Raw genomic sequence first — 19,468 nt, 5'->3', positions numbered from 1 at the left:
CGCAGGGATTCTTTGGCATATCTAATACTTCTAATCCAGGGCAGCATTTTGGATTTCACTTGGGCAGCAAAGGAACATCTAGTCTGGCTCAGCAAACTCCTAGATTCAATCCTATTATGGTAACTTTAGCTCCAAATATTCAACCTGGTCGAAATACTCCTACATCTTTGCACATACATGGCGTACCTCCACCTTCAGTAAACAGTCCACAAGGTAATTCTATCTATATTAGACCTTACTTCACACCGCCTAGTGGTACAGCTCGTCAGACTCATCAAAATCCAGGCTGGACGTCTCAGTTTACTCCCATGCATTCTCAGCAGAACTACCATCCTTCACAACCAAGTCCCTGGACAACTATTCCTACAACCAGCACCCTGCCACATACCTCATCGCAGCAATCAACGCAGCCAAATCAGCAAGGCCATCAGACCTCCCATGTTTATATGCCCATAAGTTCTCCTACAACTCCACAAGCACCTACAATTCACTCATCTGGTAGCTCACAATCTTCTTCCACCCAGAGTCAATACAATATTCAAAATATCTCAACAGGACCTCGGAAAAACCAAATTGAAATCAAACTTGAACCACCACAAAGAAATAGTTCATCAAAACTGCGCTCAACTGGGCCTCGGTCATCCTCAAATTCCTCTTCCCTAAACAGCCAGACTTTAAGCAGAAGTCAGCCCACTGTTTACATAGCTGCCAGTCCACCAAATACTGATGAAATTATCACACGAAGTCAGCCGAAGGTCTACATTTCAGCCAATGCCTCTACAGGAGATGAACAACTTGTACGGAATCAGCCCACGCTCTTCATATCAACAAACCCGGGAGTTACAGCATCTAGGAATATGTCTGGTCAAGTAAGCATGGGACCTGCATTTATTCACCATCAACCTCCTAAGAGCAGAGCAGCAGGCAATAATGCCACTGCCACTTCTCCCCGAGTGGTGGTTACGCAGCCAAACACAAAATATACTTTTAAAATTACTGTTTCTCCTAATAAACCCCCTGCAGTTTCACCAGGGGTAGTCTCCCCAACCTTTGAACCTACAAATCTTCTAAACCTTCCTGATCACTTTGCAGAGACGGAGGGTATCCAACACCTTCCTGACCCTGTTTTAGCACATGTCGATAGGATTAGTGATGCGCGGAAACTGAGTATGGGATCCGATGATGCTGCCTATACACAAGGTAATATTTTTATCTAAGTTGTAGAGATTCCAGCCTTGTTCTTTTATTCCAGGAAGTAGAATTAGAAACATAAGTTTTTGTATTAAGGGCAAAATTAGCATGGCAATTAATGGATCTTGGAGAAACCTTCTAAACTGAATACTATTTTTCAGTTGACCCAAATTAAAATCACTCTGCCAGAGCAGAGCGTATGTGGCAGAGATTATTTGCTGGATACCTGAAAACATTACATTCAGTTATCGGGTTTAGAGACACTGTATTTTGTTCGCAATTGTGGGATGGTGATGTTGTCACTCTCTACATTGTTCTAAAAGAGGCTTTTAGATTATTGATTACAAGTAAGGAGAATTAGAAGATAAACAAATCATCCTCAGGTACAGTTCTTATACTGAATGTTGAAGAAAATAAGCCTCTGAGAATTGGTGTTTAATCACAGTTCTGTTTAAAGTTTTGTGTTGCTGTAGTAAGCAGATATGTAGGTTCTTGCACTGATGAGATTAATATGATAGAAAACAAACTGAACTGAAATAAAATATGGTGAGTCATTTATGTTGATGAAGACTAGTTAAGATGTAAGAAATGTATAACTAATAGATTTGCTCTTTTAACACTAAGGAAATTGACCCTCCCAAGTAAGTGTTCATAGGATCTAAGTCTTCAATGCATGGCATAAGCTATAATTCTTATTGAACATCCAGGCTGAATATATCTTGAGTGTTCTTGCATTTGCAGTTCATACTATAATATTTTAAGTTTTAAAATTCTCTAGAAAATACATTTTAAAGCTATAATACAGCTGAATGTATTACTTCAAATCCAAAGATAGTAGAAGACTATCAAACTTGTTATTTTTATTTATTTATTTATTTATTTAATTTATACCCTGCACCCTCTCCCCACAGGGGACTTGGGGTGGCTTACAACATTTAAAATACAATAAATACAATACAAATAAATATGATAAGTAATACATCTGCAACAAGATCTTTTTGCATCTAGTGCTATTAATTGAAATTTAATGTAGCTACCATTAACAGTTAACAATCGTAGAAGGAAATCAAGTTTGATAGCTATGAGGGCTTACCTGGCGTCCCTTTCTAATAGTAAACATTAAGGAAATGTCCAGCTCTGGCAATAGTTGTATATAAACTGAATGATAGATTGAAAATTGTAGGTGAAAAGTAATGTGTCTATTTATGTACAGGAACCCTGTCAATTTTTAATACCATGTTGAATTAAGCCTCAGTCCTTTTTCTTTTCCACTCTTCTGGAGTGTGCTCCTCTACCGGCATGATACATGCATCCCAGCCTATTGTAGTAATCTAAAAGAGGGATCAGAACTGGCAAATATAGTTTGGGTGTTCCTAAGCTCACCCGCATTGAACTGTGACCAGCATTTTCATGGGTATTGTAGCTGCATGTGTGCAATTTGTCTTTACTATCTCAACGACTTGGGATTGTGGACAGATTGTTCTCTTGCATGCTTGCTTACATTTTTGCATATCCTTAAAGCTTTTATCTCTGTAACCCAGGAAAGAAGTTACTATAAGAGTCACTTCATATTAGTAAATAAGGTTGAGAGAGAGCCTTGAGAGGCTCCAGTGCCATTTCATTGATAAGCAAGGGAATCAAATATTTTCTACTCTATAATTCTGGTACACTGGCAAAGTAGTTTGGATATTAGTCAGTGTTATTGACTATTAGGCGCTAACCTAATACCTGTTTGGATTTCAGTGTATTTGTCTTTAAGGACCAAAGGACTAATTTGCTTCTGCATTGTCTGAGAGCCTAGATACCAAAGATGTTAAAGATGGATATTGCATAAGATCAGCAAAAAAAAGGAATCTTTAAAATGCACTGAGATCAGCTAATGTATAAAAAATGGTATTATTCCTTACAACCGAGGACTGCATTTTAGTCTTTTTACTACAGCCACAATGGCTCAAACTGACTACATCTGTAACACGAATTGCAGTTTTTGCATTCTGTGGCACCTGCTAAATATAGACATGTAACAACTTGATGTTTCTTGAAGTTTAGACAGAGAAATCTTCAGGTTGACCAATGACAGGTCTTATATTCATTGGTGGCTAACCCAACTGGCAGCAGCTCTCCAGGATGTCAGTCGATGAAAGGTCTTTCCTAGAACCTTCTGTCTTCTAGTAGTAAAGTGACAGAAAGTGGTAGAAAGGTGCAGTGTGAAGGTACAAGTTTTATCAAAAGCAAAAGAAAAGATTGCATTTGATACTGGAGGTTTTCAAGAAAACGTTTTCATGTCTAATGCCTACTGAAGAACAGTAGGTGGGATGGTGTTTCTTTGAGTCTATTAAGAAGCTTAAGGTAGGTGAAAGCACACCTAATTAGGTTGCTAGGCACAAAGTTAAAGGCTATGACCTCAAAGGTAGCATTCTCAGAAATACTACCAATCCTATGCTTAAAGCCATCTAGACAGGCACAGATCAGGAGTCTCAATGTGTGAATGAAGTGGTGTTGGAGGAAGGGTTTAGATTTGTTTGGCACTGGGGAACTTTTTGGAACAAGCCACACCTGCACAAAAGAGACAGGTTTCACTTGAACCAAAAGGGAACCAGACCGCTGGCAATTAATAACAAAAAGGTGGCAGAGCAGCTTTTAAAATAATCCTGGGAGAAAGCCGACAGGAGCTGATGAGCCTCCAGTTTGGGACAAATCAGTCCAAATGGATGATTGTGTGAACACTCAGGGTAATATTGATAACATAATAGAACTTGGGAGTGAGGATAGGATGGTGAAGGAGGGCTATGTGTGGCAACAGAAGGAACAAAGGGAGGTGAGGGTTGCTGGAAAAATAACACATTATAGGTGTCTGTATGCCACTGCTAGAAGTCTTTGAGCCAAAATGGAGGCGCTGGAGTGCTTGGTGCTCAGTGACCATTTAGATACAATAGGTATCTCAGAAACAAGGTGGAGTGGGGAAAATGTTATACAGTCATACTACTTTACACAGAGAGCGATTATGATATAGAATTCACTGCCAGAGGATGTAGTGACGGCCACAGGAATAAACAGCTTTAAAAGGGGATTAGATAGATTCATGGAGGATGACTATCAACAGCTACTAGCCATGGTGACTGAGGGGAACCTCCACATTCAGAGGCACCAAGTCTCTGAATCTCAGAGCCAGGATGCAACATCTGGAGAAGGCCTCATCCTCTATGTTGTTGGCCGTCCAGAGGAACTGGTTGGCCACTGTGTGAGACAGGATGCTGGACTAGATGAACCATTGGTCTGATCCAGCAGGGCTCGTCTTATGTTCTTATCCTTGGGGATAAGCTTCACAGGCAGGATAGGGAGGGAGGGATTGGTGGAGGTGTTGTGTTGTACATTGAAGAGAGCATAGAATCAAATAAGTTAGAAAACATTAGGAGAATTAACTCCCCAACTGAAGCAGTATGGGTGGAAATACTGGGCCATAAGTGTTACTTAAAAGTGGGTTTGTACTATTGCCCATCTGATCAAACCCTTGAGGCTGATCATGAGATGGAGAAGGGAATAAGGGAGGTGATTAAAGCAGATAATGTTTTTATACTGAGAGACTTTAACTACCCTCACATTGACAGGGTAAACATGTGCTCGAGTCATGCTGTAGGAATGAGATTCCTAGACATCATAAATGACTGTGCACAAGATCAGTTGGTTCCAGAGCCGACCACAGGGATAGTGATCTTGAATTTGGTTCTAAGCAAGACTCAAGACCTGGTGAGAGATGTAGAGGTTGTTGCACCAGTTAGGAACAGTGACCACAGTACTATTAAGTTCCGTATTCATGTTAGTGGAAAGCTACCCCTTAAATCCAAAACTGTAACATTTTATTTCAAAAGAGGGAACTTTACAAAAATGAGGGGAAGAGTTAAAGGAAAGCTGAATGGGGGAAACACAAGAGAGTCAGATCCCTAGAGGATGCTTGGAAGTTATGTAAAACCATAGTAATTGAAGCCCAGATAGAATGCATTCCACGGATTAGGAAAGACACTGCCATGTCTAAAAGAATGCCTGCATGGTTAGCAATGCAAGTCAAGGAAGGTATAAAAAGTAAAGAGGCTTATTTTAAAAAATGGAAGGTCTGCCTCAATGAAATAAATTGAATGCTACAGACCACAGGCTCTGGCAAAAGAAGTGTAAATCAACAATTAGGCATGCAAAAGAGAATTTGAGGAGGAGGTTGCTAAAAGCATCAAGACAAACAATAAACATTTAATTAAATATATCTGGAGTAGGAAACCAGCCAGAGAAGCAGTTGGGCGTTTGGATGACCAAGGGATAAAAGGATTGCTAAAGGAAGATGGGGAGATGGCAGAGAAGCTGAGTGAATATTATGCTTCTGTGTTCATTGTGGAAAGTACAGGGCATGTACCCATGCCGCAGTCACTATTTTCAGGAAAGGAGTCTAAAGTCTGGAGTCAAATTGAGGTGACAAGAGACAAAGTTCTAGACCTGCTGGTGAAATTAAAAACGGATAAGTCTCTAGGTCCTGATGGCATACACCCGAGCATTCTTAGGGAAGTCAAATGTGAGATAGTTGATCTACTAACCTGTACATGTAATCTGTCATATTCAGCCGCTGTGCCAGAAGACTAGAGAGTAGCAAATGTTACACCGATTATTTTAAAAGGGGTCCAGAGGGGAACCAGGAAATTACAGTCCAGTCAGCCTAATGTCTGTCACAGGCAAATTAGTAAAAACTGAAATAAAAAATAGAATTATTAGGCACATACCTTTTGGAATTCTTTGAGAAAGTGAGCAAGCATGTAGACAATACTGACCTGGTAGACATTATATACATAGACTTTCAAAAAATCTTTTGACAAGGTACCTCACCAAAGACTCCTGAGTAAACTTAGCAGTCATAGGATAAGAGGATGGGTCCTCTTACGGATTAAAAACTGTTTAAATGACAGGAAGCAAAGAGAAAGAATAAATGGACAGTTTTCACAAGGGAGAGAAGTAAGCAGTTGAGTCCCACAAGGATTGGTATTGGAGCTGGTACTATTTAGTTTATTCATTAATGATTTTGAACTTGGAGTGAGTAATGTAGTGACCAAGTTTGCAGGTGACACAAATTTATGTAGGATGGTGAAAACCAAGGCTGACTGTGCAGAGCTCCAAGAGTATCCCCACAAACAGTGTGATAAATGAAGTTCAGTATTGGTAAGTGTAAGGGACAGAAAAAAATCCCAACTTCAAGTACAGGCTATTGGGGTCTGAGCTTGCTGGAACTGAAAGGGAAATTATCTTGGAGTCATAGTGGATAGCTCAGTGACAATGTTGCCCAGTGTGCTGTAGTGGTGAAAAAGGCAAAAACTCTATGTTAGTGATTATTAGGAAAGGAATTGAACATGAAACACCTGAAATTATAATGCCCTTGTATAGATCTATTGTGTGATCTCATTTGGAATACTGGGTACAATTCTGGTCACCGTATCTCAAAAAGGACATCACAGAGCTGGAAAAAGTCCAGAAGAGGGCAACGAAGACGATTAGGAGGTTGGAGCACCCTCCCTATGAGGAAAGGCTGAAGAATCTGGAACTTTTCAGTACAGAAAAGAGATGACTAAGGGGGGACATGATAAAGGTTTATCCCCTGAGCTTTCGGGGAGGGCGGGATATAAATCCAAAGAATGAATGAATGAATGAATGAATGAATGAATGAATGAATGAATGAAAGTATACATGGGGTGGAGAGGACAGAGAACTTTTTTCTCCCTCTCCCAAAATAATAGAACTCAGGACATCAAATTTAGCTGATGGACAGTAGGTTCAGGATGGAGTAAAGAAAATACTTCTTTACACAGCGAGTGATTAAATTGTGGGATTCGCTACTAGGGGTGTGCGCTTGGTGTATACCAAGCCAAATTAATACACAAAAAATACCTTATCGGTATTTTGGAGTATTTATTCAGCCGAATACAGATCAGAGATCTGTATTTGCCAATTGAAATAGCCACGCCTGTATAAAAAAATACAGTTTTTATTTGGGCGTGGCTAGAGGACTGAATTGATTCGTGAAGTGACTTGTTGAATCAAAGATTTAAAGTTTAAATGCATGCTGAGTTGACTCGCAGATGGCACAACTCTACGAGTCAACTCAGCAAACATTTAAACTTTAAATCCCTGCTGTGTTGACTCCGGCATGACCCCTGCAACCTCCATCAAACCCCCGTACCCCCTTTTCCTTGTGGATCACTTCCTTCCCTTGGGTCAAACCCTGCCTTCCTGGGTGCTGCAGTCCCAACTGAGTATCCAAAAGGTGCCCATGGGCACCCTCCCTAATATCCAGAGGTCCACTTCCTGAGCCCCCTTCACTGCTGTTGTGAGCAAGCCCCCCCTTTTTGCTTTTTCCCCCCTGCAAAAGCACCTTTCTGGAGTGCTGGAGATTCCATACCTTCACTGCTTGTACCTCCTGGCCTTTCTCTACCACCGCCAAGCGTCAGCCAGCTGGCATGACCCCTGAAACCTTAATGAAATCCCCCTTTCCCCATTGCCTCTCAGCAAGCATTTGTCAACTCAGCGAGCATTTAAACTTTAAATCCCTTTTCCATTATACCCTGTAGGGATGGTCCCCATAGAGTATAATGGAGCCAAATAAATTCAGGTTTCCCAAATAGTTACCCAAATCCCAATACAAAGCCGATATTGGTATTCAGGAATATTTGAGAATACCTATATTTTTTGGGTCCAATGACCCAAATTGGGGGGGGGGGGGGAGAGGGTAGGGGGTTTTTTTTGCACACCCCTATTTGTTACCAGAGAATATGGTGATGGATACAGGCACAGATAGTTTTAAAAGGGGATTAGATAGATTCATGGAGGATAGGTCTGTTAGTGGATATTGGCCATACTGAGTAAAGAGAACGTTCACATTCTGCATCCCAGAGCCAGGAGGCAACATCAGGGGAGTTCCTCAGCATCTGTGCCCTGTTCTTGAACCTCCAGAGGAACTGTTTGGCCACTGTGTGAGACAGGATGCTGGACTAGGTGGACCTCTGATCTGATCCAGCAGGGCTCTTGTTAAATTCTTATGGTTCACACATTTGCTATCTCCCGCTGATAGCAGTAACTCGGTTATTTTAATTTGAATATTTGTATCCGTCCTCCAATATGTTCTGCATCACATTGATAGGTTATTTTGTAAATTGTGTGAGGCACAAATAATTTGCTGCACTGCCAGTGGAATCCTACCTCTGGGTTTTTCTGAATCACTCTCTTTACCCATTATCTTATAGGATGAAGTCTTAAATAAAGAAATAGCTGAGTTATGATTTAATGAGCCATTTTGCGTCTTCTCAAATTAGGAAATGGTAATGTTCCTATGATACAAGACAGATTGATTGTCTGCGTAGCTCAGTAATGTCTACTCTGGCTGGCAACAGCTTTCTGGGGCCTTGAGCAGAAAAAGGTCTTTTTCACCAACGGCCAAGAACTGCTTGCATGAACCCAGGATCAAAGGGTTTTGCTGGAGGGTGTATGATACAGCAGTGTTGCTGCTGCTGCTAAACAATCTGGATTCATGCCTGGTTGGGAGACTTCCGTGAAACCCCATGAAAATTGCCTTTAATTCCACAAAGGAAGAAAGGCCAGAATGTCAGTTTAATAAAATATAAAAGTTAAAATAGAAACATGTTCTCTACCACTGATCCACTGTTCTTCTCCCAAATAGTCTGTAAGTTGCCAAATTGTGGAGATGGAACTCGTACTGGGGCACTTAGCATTCAGGCTCCAATGACTTACTTCTGTTGGCTTACTGAATTATGGAAGTAGTCAAAGGTTTAGCTGCTTCCAGATACCTCCAAAAGTTAGCACAGCTACAGTGATAAGCCTTCATGTTTCTTCTAAAACTGAGAAGTTGCCCTGAGTTTGTAAGCAGTCAAGGAGTGAGGCTCTTGCTTATGGAACAAACCATTAGCTGTCTCTTTGTGCTTCTTAGATAAATGATACAGTTGCCTTTAGTGATGATCTAGTGGGTACATTTATGGAGCCCTGACAATTATTTGGATATACGCATGTTCAAAAAAAAAAAATATGGGTGGCCTTTCCTCCCTGAATGCTGATGTGTTCATTCCAATGACCATAAGTAAAATACAAAAATTAGGCTACAGATGATCAGCTACTTAGGTTTATATAAGGGGCATGCAGAAGCTCTGTGATATGGCATGTGAGCCAGCTGTTCAAAGAATTGCACAAGCTGCTTTTGAAATTCCTCTGTCAAAAGAAGACCATAGAAAGGGTTTTTATGAAAGTACTGTACCTGGCAAAGAATCTGGTGTCCTAACCATCTCTGCTTTTATTTAATGAAAAACGTAATCTGCTGGCTCTCAACATAGAGGAGAAGAGTGTGTAGAAATTGTGGGATGGTATACAAAGTAGCGTCAGAAACAAATGTGGCTCTTGTCTGGAATGTTGGTGGCCAGTGGCACCAGCAGAGTTCCTTATTTCATGCAGTTTCGGCCCTGATGTCCACTGGGGCCCAGTCTCCATACAGTGCTGTGTTCTTTGTCAAAAGGTTTAGAATATTAAGTAGTGGTAATACAAATAAATTAAGGAAACACAAAGTTGCTCAGTTCTAAATGTAGAATTTGGGTTTCCTTAGTGCAGATTTATTATTTGTGTGAGGGAACTTTTTTGCCGCTTCTTCCCAGAAGGACACTCACGCCACTTTAAATCTGTGTACCTGTTCAGCATTTTATCCACGATGCTTAAGAGACAAGGCCTGAGACATCGCCCTCCTCTCCTCTGTTTTAAACCAACCTGATGGACAGTTGTAGAGAACATGAATGCATGCACACTGTTTTGTGCCACGTGGATTATATTTTTGGATTTAAAGAAATTGGTATACTCTCTTGCTGATTTTAAAACTCAACACATTGTGATGCCTTAAAAAAATTCACTAGAGGGAGTTAGAAAATCAGTCTCTGTATGATTCTTCAACCCAATAAAACAAAGACTGAAATAGGACGACAGGAACAAATTGGGAAGTAAAGGCACTGAGCATCCAAATCTCAAATACTGTCAAACTGGGAAAATAAATATTAGCAATTTTACTCTCCTAATTGCTTTTGTCACTCATTATGAGAAAGGAATTCTGTTTAGACATTAAACCTTTCAAAAATTACTGTATTACTCTTAGATCATATACAAAAGTGGAAGCTTTTGAAAATAGAATAAAGGGCAGTACCAAAATAATAGAAGGAAAGTCCTGAGTAAGAGAATAAGGGATATGTTAAAAGGGGGGGGGGATATGTATTTTTATCAAATCTGATGTAACCCGCCCTGAGCCTGCTATGCAGGGAGGGCAGGATATAAGTCGATAAAATAAATAAAATATTGTATTAGCTGAGCATTTGAACTCAGCTTAAAGGCTGGGGAAATGCCAGCTGTAGATAATGGATTAAACAAATCCTACCATTCAATTCAGCTAAGTGCAGAGTTCTCATTGCTGAATATACTGTGCAAACCTATGTAGGGAACAATAATGAAATAATGAAATTAGCCCCTATTCAATAACAAATAAGGAGAATAATTTTTAAAATGCTTAGCATGAGGAAACTTATCCTTATATTTACTTAGCTTGCCTCTAAATTCTAGATGATTATGTCCCCATGATCTTGATTTACACTTAAATATTGCAAGGGGCTTTACTGTTAATGCTGTGGGACTGAGAGTTAAATCTGACCATGTTCTCTGAAGAGGCAGCATAGAAATGTTCTAAATAAATAAATTACAGGACTTTCATTTAGAACTGAGAGGTATCCTAGAAATGCTGTGAGTCAGGTGAGAGCAACTAATTTGCCTCTATAAGCATTATGAGTATTCTAAGTACTTTAAGTGCATAATCTTTACTTTGATTTATTGAGCGATTCTAACCTGAGACCTCTGTTCACATTAAATAGTCTCCAGAACCTAAAAAAGGTTAGTCAAATGCTAAAGAGGGCCAACAATAAAAGCTTAATATATGAAATATATAAAAAGATACTTGTCTTTATTAAACAAAAATTTTAAATTATATATAAGGGCCCAATTACACCTCATGTACAAATAACAAATTATGGTCCCGGTCACACGGCGAATTTGCCGCGGGAGAGCCACGGGTGGTGGGCGGATTATTGGGGCGCGATCACACCACAATATCTGGCAAGTGGAGCGCACCCGTGGCCAACCCATGGCATACCACCGAAAAAGCGCAATAAAAAAGCAGTACCTTGTATGTAGTGGCAAACTGTTTGCCACAGGCTGCCTCCGGACTCCTGCAGTGTGATCGCGCCGGCCCCTCGTTAATGCGCAGGCGGGGAGGACAGGATCTGTGGTTTGCCACCGACGCGTTCTGGCGGCTCTAATTGCACCAGAGCAATTAGCCACCCCTCCCCCTGCATTATCCGGCCCGTGTGACTGGGGCCTATGACACACAAGGGCTGATAGATTCGACCTGACGCGTTTCGGCCTGCATAGGCCTTCTTCAGAGGTCAAGTATAATGAGGAACATATTGGCTAAAATACAATACAATCATGCAGATACAAGATATAAAATCAATAGGGACCAGAAAAAAGTTGTTCCAAACTGAGACCACTAGGCACAGAATAAAAGTACAAATGAGGCCTCCAACAAGTGTAATCATGTACCAAGTGGTATTTTTCTGATATAAATTTCTGGTCCAGAAATTGCCTTCCTATGATTGTTCTGCCAAATGTCCACAATAGAATTGTCATTAAGCAAAGAGCAATCTGCCATGGAAGTCTCTATAGAAGATTCAGGTACATGTTCTAAGCTACACACTCAGTTCGTGTGGAGTACTCAACAGCACTTTTTGCTTCATTGTTTTGTTGAACTGAGATTGTGCTCTAAATCATGCCTACCATTCCCTTATGTGTGCACATAGCAAGAGAGGATTGGTAAGGAAACCTGTCTATAATTATCGATCGTCTCATTAGGGAGGCTTTTATAAGTCATCAAGAAGTCCAGAACCTCCCTAAACATAGCATAGAAACTGAATTTCTAAAGGACATGATATATATTTTTTGTATGTGATGTTTGTAGTCTGTAGGAAAGCTAAATATTTATGTGGCCTTTCTGGAGTGGGATCAGGTTATGGGATTTCTGATTGTGCTGCTATGAAAATGTGCTCTTAACTAATGTACATAACACCCAAATCTTTGTAGTAGAGTTCCAGTTATTTTAAATCTATTTCCAGACCAGCTGCATTCCACTGGCAGGGGTGGGGGGAGTGGCTGGCAAGCAGCTATTCCAGCTGCTGGTTCTTGGATTAATAAGAATTCAGATGACTGTAACCCAGAGTTTGAGAACAATATAGCATCCTATCAAAAATCATTAAATGGATTTTGAAATCCTTTCAGACATATATCTTTTTTGTCTATTAGAATGTTTTCTCTGCCCCCATAAGACTAAAACCTTAAAATTAAAGTTGAGAGGGCAGAAAATTAAAGTTGAGGGGGCAGAAATTTTATCAAAAATTTGAATGATTCTTGCTTTTTATTAAATAACTTGTGTAACTGAAGAGGAGGTCTGTTGTTGAAAAGGGATGTTGTGATTACCACTAACAGAGAATTCATGGATCTAACTGTACTCTTAAGCTTTTTTGTTTATGTAGTATTCTGTATCGATTATTTCAGCCCCAAGTATATAGTGACATTCAGGTATTTGGCTTTTTAGTACAAGTTTCAGTTTGATCATTTCTCTTGGGTTTGCTTGCTATGCCACATTAAATCATGGCATATGAAGCAGTGGTAATACATCTCCACAAGTCAACTGGTTCAGTGCTCTGGCATCACTGGGAAATACACTACATGCTATGGTGATTTGCACAATAGTTATGTACAGTAACCAAGCTACATACATATAATTGAATGTTCAACATAAATGTTTATGTCCAAGCTAAAAGAGGCTGGTGCATTCCAGTACTTAGTATGCTTATTCTGAGACAGCAGACATTCAGTAAAACACCTTGTTTGGTCTGGTTTAAGAAAACAAATGCCCGGTGAACTGAAAAATTAATTTTGAAGTTTTAAAATTAGAGTTTTCTTTGTCATTCTTTTGCATTTTTAGAAGTTGAAATTTAAGCTGCCTAGATCTAGGATGATATTTTGAAAGTTTTTGCCAAAAGCATAAATTCTGAAGCCTTTCTGTGAAGCTTTTGGGGGCTAGCACAGAAATAGATATTGCCCTTAGAGTTTTATGTAGTTCGTTATAAAGTTGTGTTTTTGGTTTAAGCCAAAGTTAGTTCTTTAAATAAAACAGTAGTCTGGGGTTATACATAGAAGATAATTTAAGATGGGTTCAAGAATTGTTTTCAAGGAACTGTCTGATAACTTGGTAACCATCTTACCACAAAAAAGACAAAAATGACACAATGACAGTTTTCTGTCTAGATTAAGCTTAAAAACTTGCAAGTCTCCCACCCTCCCCTAGGTGTCCTGGTTGTCACAGACATCATGACTACTGAATGGGAAAGATGTATCATGCTGAAAGTTATTTCTCTGTTGGAATTTCAAAAGCCATCTTAAAAAGGAAACAATGTAGATGGTTTAGGGGCAAGAGTAGATGTGGGTAGAAGTTGCAGAGGACTGAGAAGAAGGTGCAGAGAACAGGAACTATAGGGAAGCAAATCTCAGTCAGAAACACAGCATAAGATGATCTGTGTGCTGCTTGCTGCGGAGGAGGCAAAACAGTAAGGAAGATGAGTAAAGACTGTGTCTCAGGAAGTAAATTAATTAAAGAAGTAAATTATGGTAGCCAATGTGCCAAATTTCTCCTGGCACTCTTAAATCTTGGGCTACAGCAGGATTTTGTTCAGCTTTTATCAAACTCTTGGTTTCACAAGTTATAATATGGATACAGTTGTTATGAGTTATCATAAGTGTGTTCCCAAGCAACCATAAGAGACGTTTAATCTCTGTGTGGGTCAAATTGTCACCTTGGACAAATTGGCACGTCTTCTAATGGAATTGTTTGTCCCAGGGCTGCACTGTACTGTATCAGATGTTGCTAAAGCGGTATCTTAATGTTCTTCAGCTTTACTAGTACACCAGAAGGCTAGGATGGAACGACTTCAACGAGAACTTGAGATCCAAAAGAAAAAGCTGGATAAACTAAAAACAGAAGTAAATGAAATGGAGAATAATCTAACACGAAGGCGCCTGAAAAGATCAAATTCTGCTTCCCAAATTCCTTCAGTAAGTCCTAAACTCTGGAGGGTGTAAAAGCTCATCATATGTCTAAGGACAAAATATTTGGGTCTTATTCAGATGTTAGAATTTGAAGGAAAGGATAATATGCTTTGCTTCCCGCAAACTTAATAGATGTTTGCTGTGCATAAATGTGTATTTGTTCTTGGAACAACAAATTAAAGCTTAGCCATGTAGACTCTGTATTGAAGTTATCAAAGACAAGTGCCATTCCTGGCACTGCCATAAGTCTTGTTCTTTCTTTGTCTGTTTCTAAGTATGTCACCTATGATTCTCTATTTTGAAAGGAAGTAACACTTTGGAGGAGCTGCGGTGGCTCAAGTGGTTAAGACGCTGACCTGCAGGCTGTGGAAGGTCAGTGTTTCAGCAGTTCAAGACCCGAGTTGCCGCATGACGGAGTGAGCTCCCGTCTCTAGTTCCAGCTCCTGCCAACCTAGCAGTTTGAAAGCAAGAAATTGCAAGTAGATAAATAGGTACCACTTTGGTGGGAAGGTAACAGCGTTCCGTGCGCCTTGGTGTTTAGTCATGCCGGCCACATGACCACGGAAACGTCTTCGGACAGCGCATGCTCTTCGGCTTTGAAATGGAGATGAGCACCGCAACCCTAGAGTCGGACTCGACTGGCTTTCGAGCAAGGGAACCTTTACTAACACTTTGGAACTAGTTTATGTGTTGGCTCCAATGCTTTGTGAATGGAGCAAGTTCAATGAGTGATTCTTACTGACTTCCCCTTCCCTCCAAAGCTCCTTCATGGTCTGAAAAGTCACTACTGTGAGTCAAGGGACCCTCCAGGACAATGTGCCATGCACCATTTGGGGGGCTGCGATAAGAAGAGAGCATCTTGGAAGGAAGTACTGTCCTTTTCTTTTGCTCTTGTTGGAGTAAGCTCCACAAACTCACATTCCACCTTCACAAGAGTGAGGGAGGGCAATTTCTTCCAAGTACCTCTTCCCACTGCAGCCTTTGCTGCATGTGTACTGTCCTGATGGGTCCCCTGAACTTCATTTTGAGTGCAAGGAGTTCACTGGGGACAGGAGAATCTAGTAAAAATTGCTTCTGTGAACTTGCTGTGCTCCTGCAATTGTGGGATCCCCCACCCTAAGTATTTCAAGGTCTGACAACTGATTGAGTAAGAAGGAAAAGTTAAATCTTTCTTCTCCTCAGCCAGGTGGCTCTTTGCAGTCTGTGCAAAAATAAGCCTTTGAAAACAAACAAAACTGTTGCTGGTAATTTCTTAAGTGAACAAACTGCTTAGCTGTGACCAGAAGGCATTAAAAGTAATTATCACGATAAGTGTCACTATTTTTATCCTAAAAATTTCATCCAACACATTAAATTGTAATCTCATTGTTCTGTTTTTCAGCTTGAAGAAATGCAGCAGTTGAGAAGTTGTAACAGACAGCTTCAAATAGACATAGATTGCCTAACCAAAGAGATTGATCTTTTCCAAGCAAGAGGTACTATCAGTATAAATAACTATCTTTGCCCCTTCGTCAGATCACCTTGGAGGGCTGGAGATCTTCAGTGTATATAAAGACTTAATGAACACATTGTATGATGGTTAATTATTTTATTTTGTTACAAAAGTTCTTAATAAAATTAAAACAAAATGCCCAAAGCTTTCTCTTTGCTCTGAAGAGTTTAGATGTCCCTGTTGGTTGAACATTCATTTATGAACAATCAAGTCTATATTTCTGCAAGTAAGGAAGAAATTAATTTAAATAAAAATATTAAACAAAAACACTCGTTCCCAGTATTATATCAGCTCTAGTGCAATTAGGAATAGCACAAAATATAGTGATAGACAAGTGAGACTGGCTTACTTTGCAGTGGCTTCTACTAAGTTTTGTGGAACTACACAGACTGTAATGAGATGTAGTTTAAAACCTCATTTTAACCTCTGAGATGGCCCTGGGGTAGATCTATCGAACATCTCTATGGTTTACATGAGTTAATGCATTGTCAAGTATAAGTGGTTGTCATTCATTTATGTGGGGGGAAATAAAGCACTGCAAATCAACAATTTGGTAGCAGAAGACAAAACCGCCCTCTACCCTGACCCTATTTGGCTTGGCTGCCACCAATCCAAACCTATTCTCTTCCTCTTCCTTAAAGCAGCTCTTCTGTCATACTGTAATTTGCTTCTAAGTTCCTTTTCTTGCAGGGGTGGGGAAATCATAATATCAGAAACATATGGCACCTTCCCTTCGAGTGGTAGGAATCAGTTTTATGTTAGTCAAAAATTACCATGGCCAACTGTGACACTTTCGGTCAAAATACAGTGATGATGCTACATATACAAAATTCTGGGACTGTTTCTCACCTCTTACTGGATAAAACTTATTTTGGAAAAAAAGACTATGCAGTTAAACCACATATATTTCCTACTTAAATTACATAGATGTTTATTCTAGGGCTTTTACCTGCTGTGCCTATATTCTGACTCTCTCATGATGTTAAAAACTCTACACTGCAATCCACAATACTCTACAGGAACACAAATATCTTTTGGTTGATTAATCTTATGTATGTGTGAAGAGTGGGAGATGTAAAAAAATGAATTTTCTTGACATCCCAACTGAAATTTAGTGTAAGGCCTAAAGGTTGCTGCAACCTGACTTGCTTCTCTTTCCATTTAACCCTTTTCCTCCTTGTATTTTCAAATAGAAAATATTGTTTTGAAGTTGAGTTCATAAATGGGTGTACAAAATTGTTAGTTTTCACTGGGGAAACCTATGGTCTCTTTATTTCCCCTAAAACTAATGAAATAATTTCCTGTCGTACAAATTACAAGAGTTGTTTTCTGGTGCACATCTGGCTAGTAACATTGATATATGTATTCTCCAGTGCTTCTGCTGTAGTTCCCCTTTTGTACTTTCATTGTCTTGTTGCTTTCTTTTTTTTCCTCCAGGACCACATTTTAATCCCAGTGCCATTCATAATTTTTATGACAATATTGGATTTCTAGGTCCTGTGGCACCAAAGCCCAAAGGTACCGTATATATGCATAGTTAACAGCCATTTTTTCCAGTATCGCATATGAGCTGAGGTCAGTTAGCATGTATGTAACGAAACTGCCATGTATATTTATTGTTCTCTTCCACGTGTGTGTGTTGCATCCTTTCCACTTGAGTCGTAGTTCTTCTCATTTTTAGAGTAGGGAGATTATTAACTGAAGGATTGTTCTGTCTAAAACAAAGATTTTGTAGATTTTTCACTATTGAGTGACTGCCTGAACTTTTAAATGCAGAACAGTGGGGAAAAGGAATGTAATCATGCAGTTCTGGCAAATGTTTTTACTACTCTTCCTAGAGTGGTGGCATAAAAAAGTTCTACATAAATGATAATGAAGTCTTCACAGAATGCCTGCTTTTTCTGCTGTTCTTATTTAGTCATGATTTCTTCTCTTTCACCCCAGCAGATCAAAGGTCCATTGTCAAAACACCAAAGGCTATACCTGACCCAGAGGAAGACGAGGGAGCTCAGTGGAATTGTACTGCATGTACTTTTTTAAATCACCCAGCCTTAAATCGTTGTGAACAGTGTGAAATGCCCAGGCATTTCTGAGCCGGAGAGGCTTACATCTTCTGTAAATCCAACCTTTGACTATTGTGTCATTTCCTTGGGATAAATAATCATTTATGCATAGGATTTTGTAAAATTGAGCGTGTGATAAGATGGTTTATTACTAATGTTAAATGTCATGCTACAGAGATTAATACCTCAGTGTTGTGCTGCAGGCAGCTGAAATTCATCAGCTGGGTGGTAATCTCCTGAAAGACTTGGTTGCCAGCTGCCTGGATCATGTACAGTATTACCAAAACCCCAGTAAGAGAAACTCACCATGTTCAGTGCTTGGGTGTTCCCTAACCACCTTTCTCCACACATGTCACTACTGAATTTTGACAGGGGAAGGGAATTAGATGAATAGCTTTTTTGTTGTTTGTAAAGCTTTCAGTTGTAACACTACATTCACCGAGGAAATGGAAATGTACATGTTGAAAGTGTGTTAAACTGTTCGCTGCCACATAGGGCCTGTGGATTGTGGAAGAATTCCGCAAGTCAGTGGTACTCTTCGCCTGTCTTCCCAGAAAATGGCTCTGCTCTGTGAAGACTCAAATCATTACAATCATGTCTGAAGATTAAAACTGCATGCGTTGTCTGTACAGTGCACCCAGTAAAATACCCCCAAAGCTTTTCCTACTGTACATAGCTCTGAAGCCTGCTTTAAATAACTTTCTTTTCTTCGCCTTTTATTATTTCTTGTACTTCTCAATGTATAGCGTTAATAGTCTTTGTTAACTTTCTTTTTCCCTTTAAATGATTACAAGTGATCATGACCCTTTTTTTTTAAGCTTTTGATCTGAGAGAAGCAGTGCCTTAAAATAAGAGCATTCATGATAAACGATGCCTAAACGATCTTTTTTCATTGCCTCCTGGTCTGTATGTTGCTCTTGTAATTGCTGATGATCTGTGAAGACCTGCAGATGCAGCATGGTGAAAATGCAGGGAAAGTTGAAGAGTTTATGCATATAGTTCACTCCGTACACTGTGTTTTACGGTGGGTGACACAATGTAAGGTTTTGTCTGGCACAAGGGAATCAAAGTCAAAACTATGCTCAACCCACCCAAGATCAGCCGCTAAATAAGCTTGGCTTCATCTGCTGTGGATATCTTGCAGACTCTTCATGAGGTTTTGTTTGGGGAAGTGCATGCAGTACACAAAGTGGCAGCAGTAATATAAAATATCAGTGCCATGAATGTCTTGGCAGCCAGCTTCCTAACCTGACTTTCTGGAGAATCGCAATAATGAGAACAATCTGAAATATAGATTGGGACAGAAAAATCAAGCAGACTTGAGAACACTGAGGCAATACCTAGCATCTCTTTTATATTCATCATCCTTTGTTCTTTGAAGGAAAGCATTCAGGTGATCAGGAACACACACACAGCTGAAATACAGAACATAGTTTTATATTTTTATATGCTCTCTTGCCTACTACAAAAAAGATGTAGTGTATTTTAGAATGAGGCA

The 19,468-nt window shown here is 39.8% G+C and overlaps 1 protein-coding gene across 1 annotated transcript in view; it reads left to right on the top strand.

The window, feature by feature from the left end:
* Positions 1 to 19,240, top strand: part of TAB2 (TGF-beta activated kinase 1/MAP3K7 binding protein 2) — a 68,577-nt gene extending 49,337 nt beyond the window's left edge. The window contains exons 4-8 of the mRNA XM_015415550.1: positions 6 to 1,200; positions 14,261 to 14,421; positions 15,797 to 15,890; positions 17,345 to 17,425; positions 17,855 to 19,240. Of these exons, the coding sequence (XP_015271036.1) occupies positions 6 to 1,200; positions 14,261 to 14,421; positions 15,797 to 15,890; positions 17,345 to 17,425; positions 17,855 to 18,000 (1,677 nt within the window). The 3' untranslated portion in view covers positions 18,001 to 19,240. The remainder of the gene's footprint in view (positions 1 to 5; positions 1,201 to 14,260; positions 14,422 to 15,796; positions 15,891 to 17,344; positions 17,426 to 17,854) is intronic.
* The last annotated feature ends 228 nt before the right edge of the window (positions 19,241 to 19,468 follow it).

Source organism: Gekko japonicus, unplaced genomic scaffold (assembly GCF_001447785.1).
Source record: "Gekko japonicus isolate JY-2015 unplaced genomic scaffold, Gekko_japonicus_V1.1 scaffold1870, whole genome shotgun sequence".
NCBI classification, from domain to species: Eukaryota; Metazoa; Chordata; class Lepidosauria; order Squamata; family Gekkonidae; genus Gekko; species Gekko japonicus.
The sequence above is the reverse complement of the archived record's forward strand: the minus strand, read 5'-3'. Positions and strand labels throughout refer to the sequence as shown.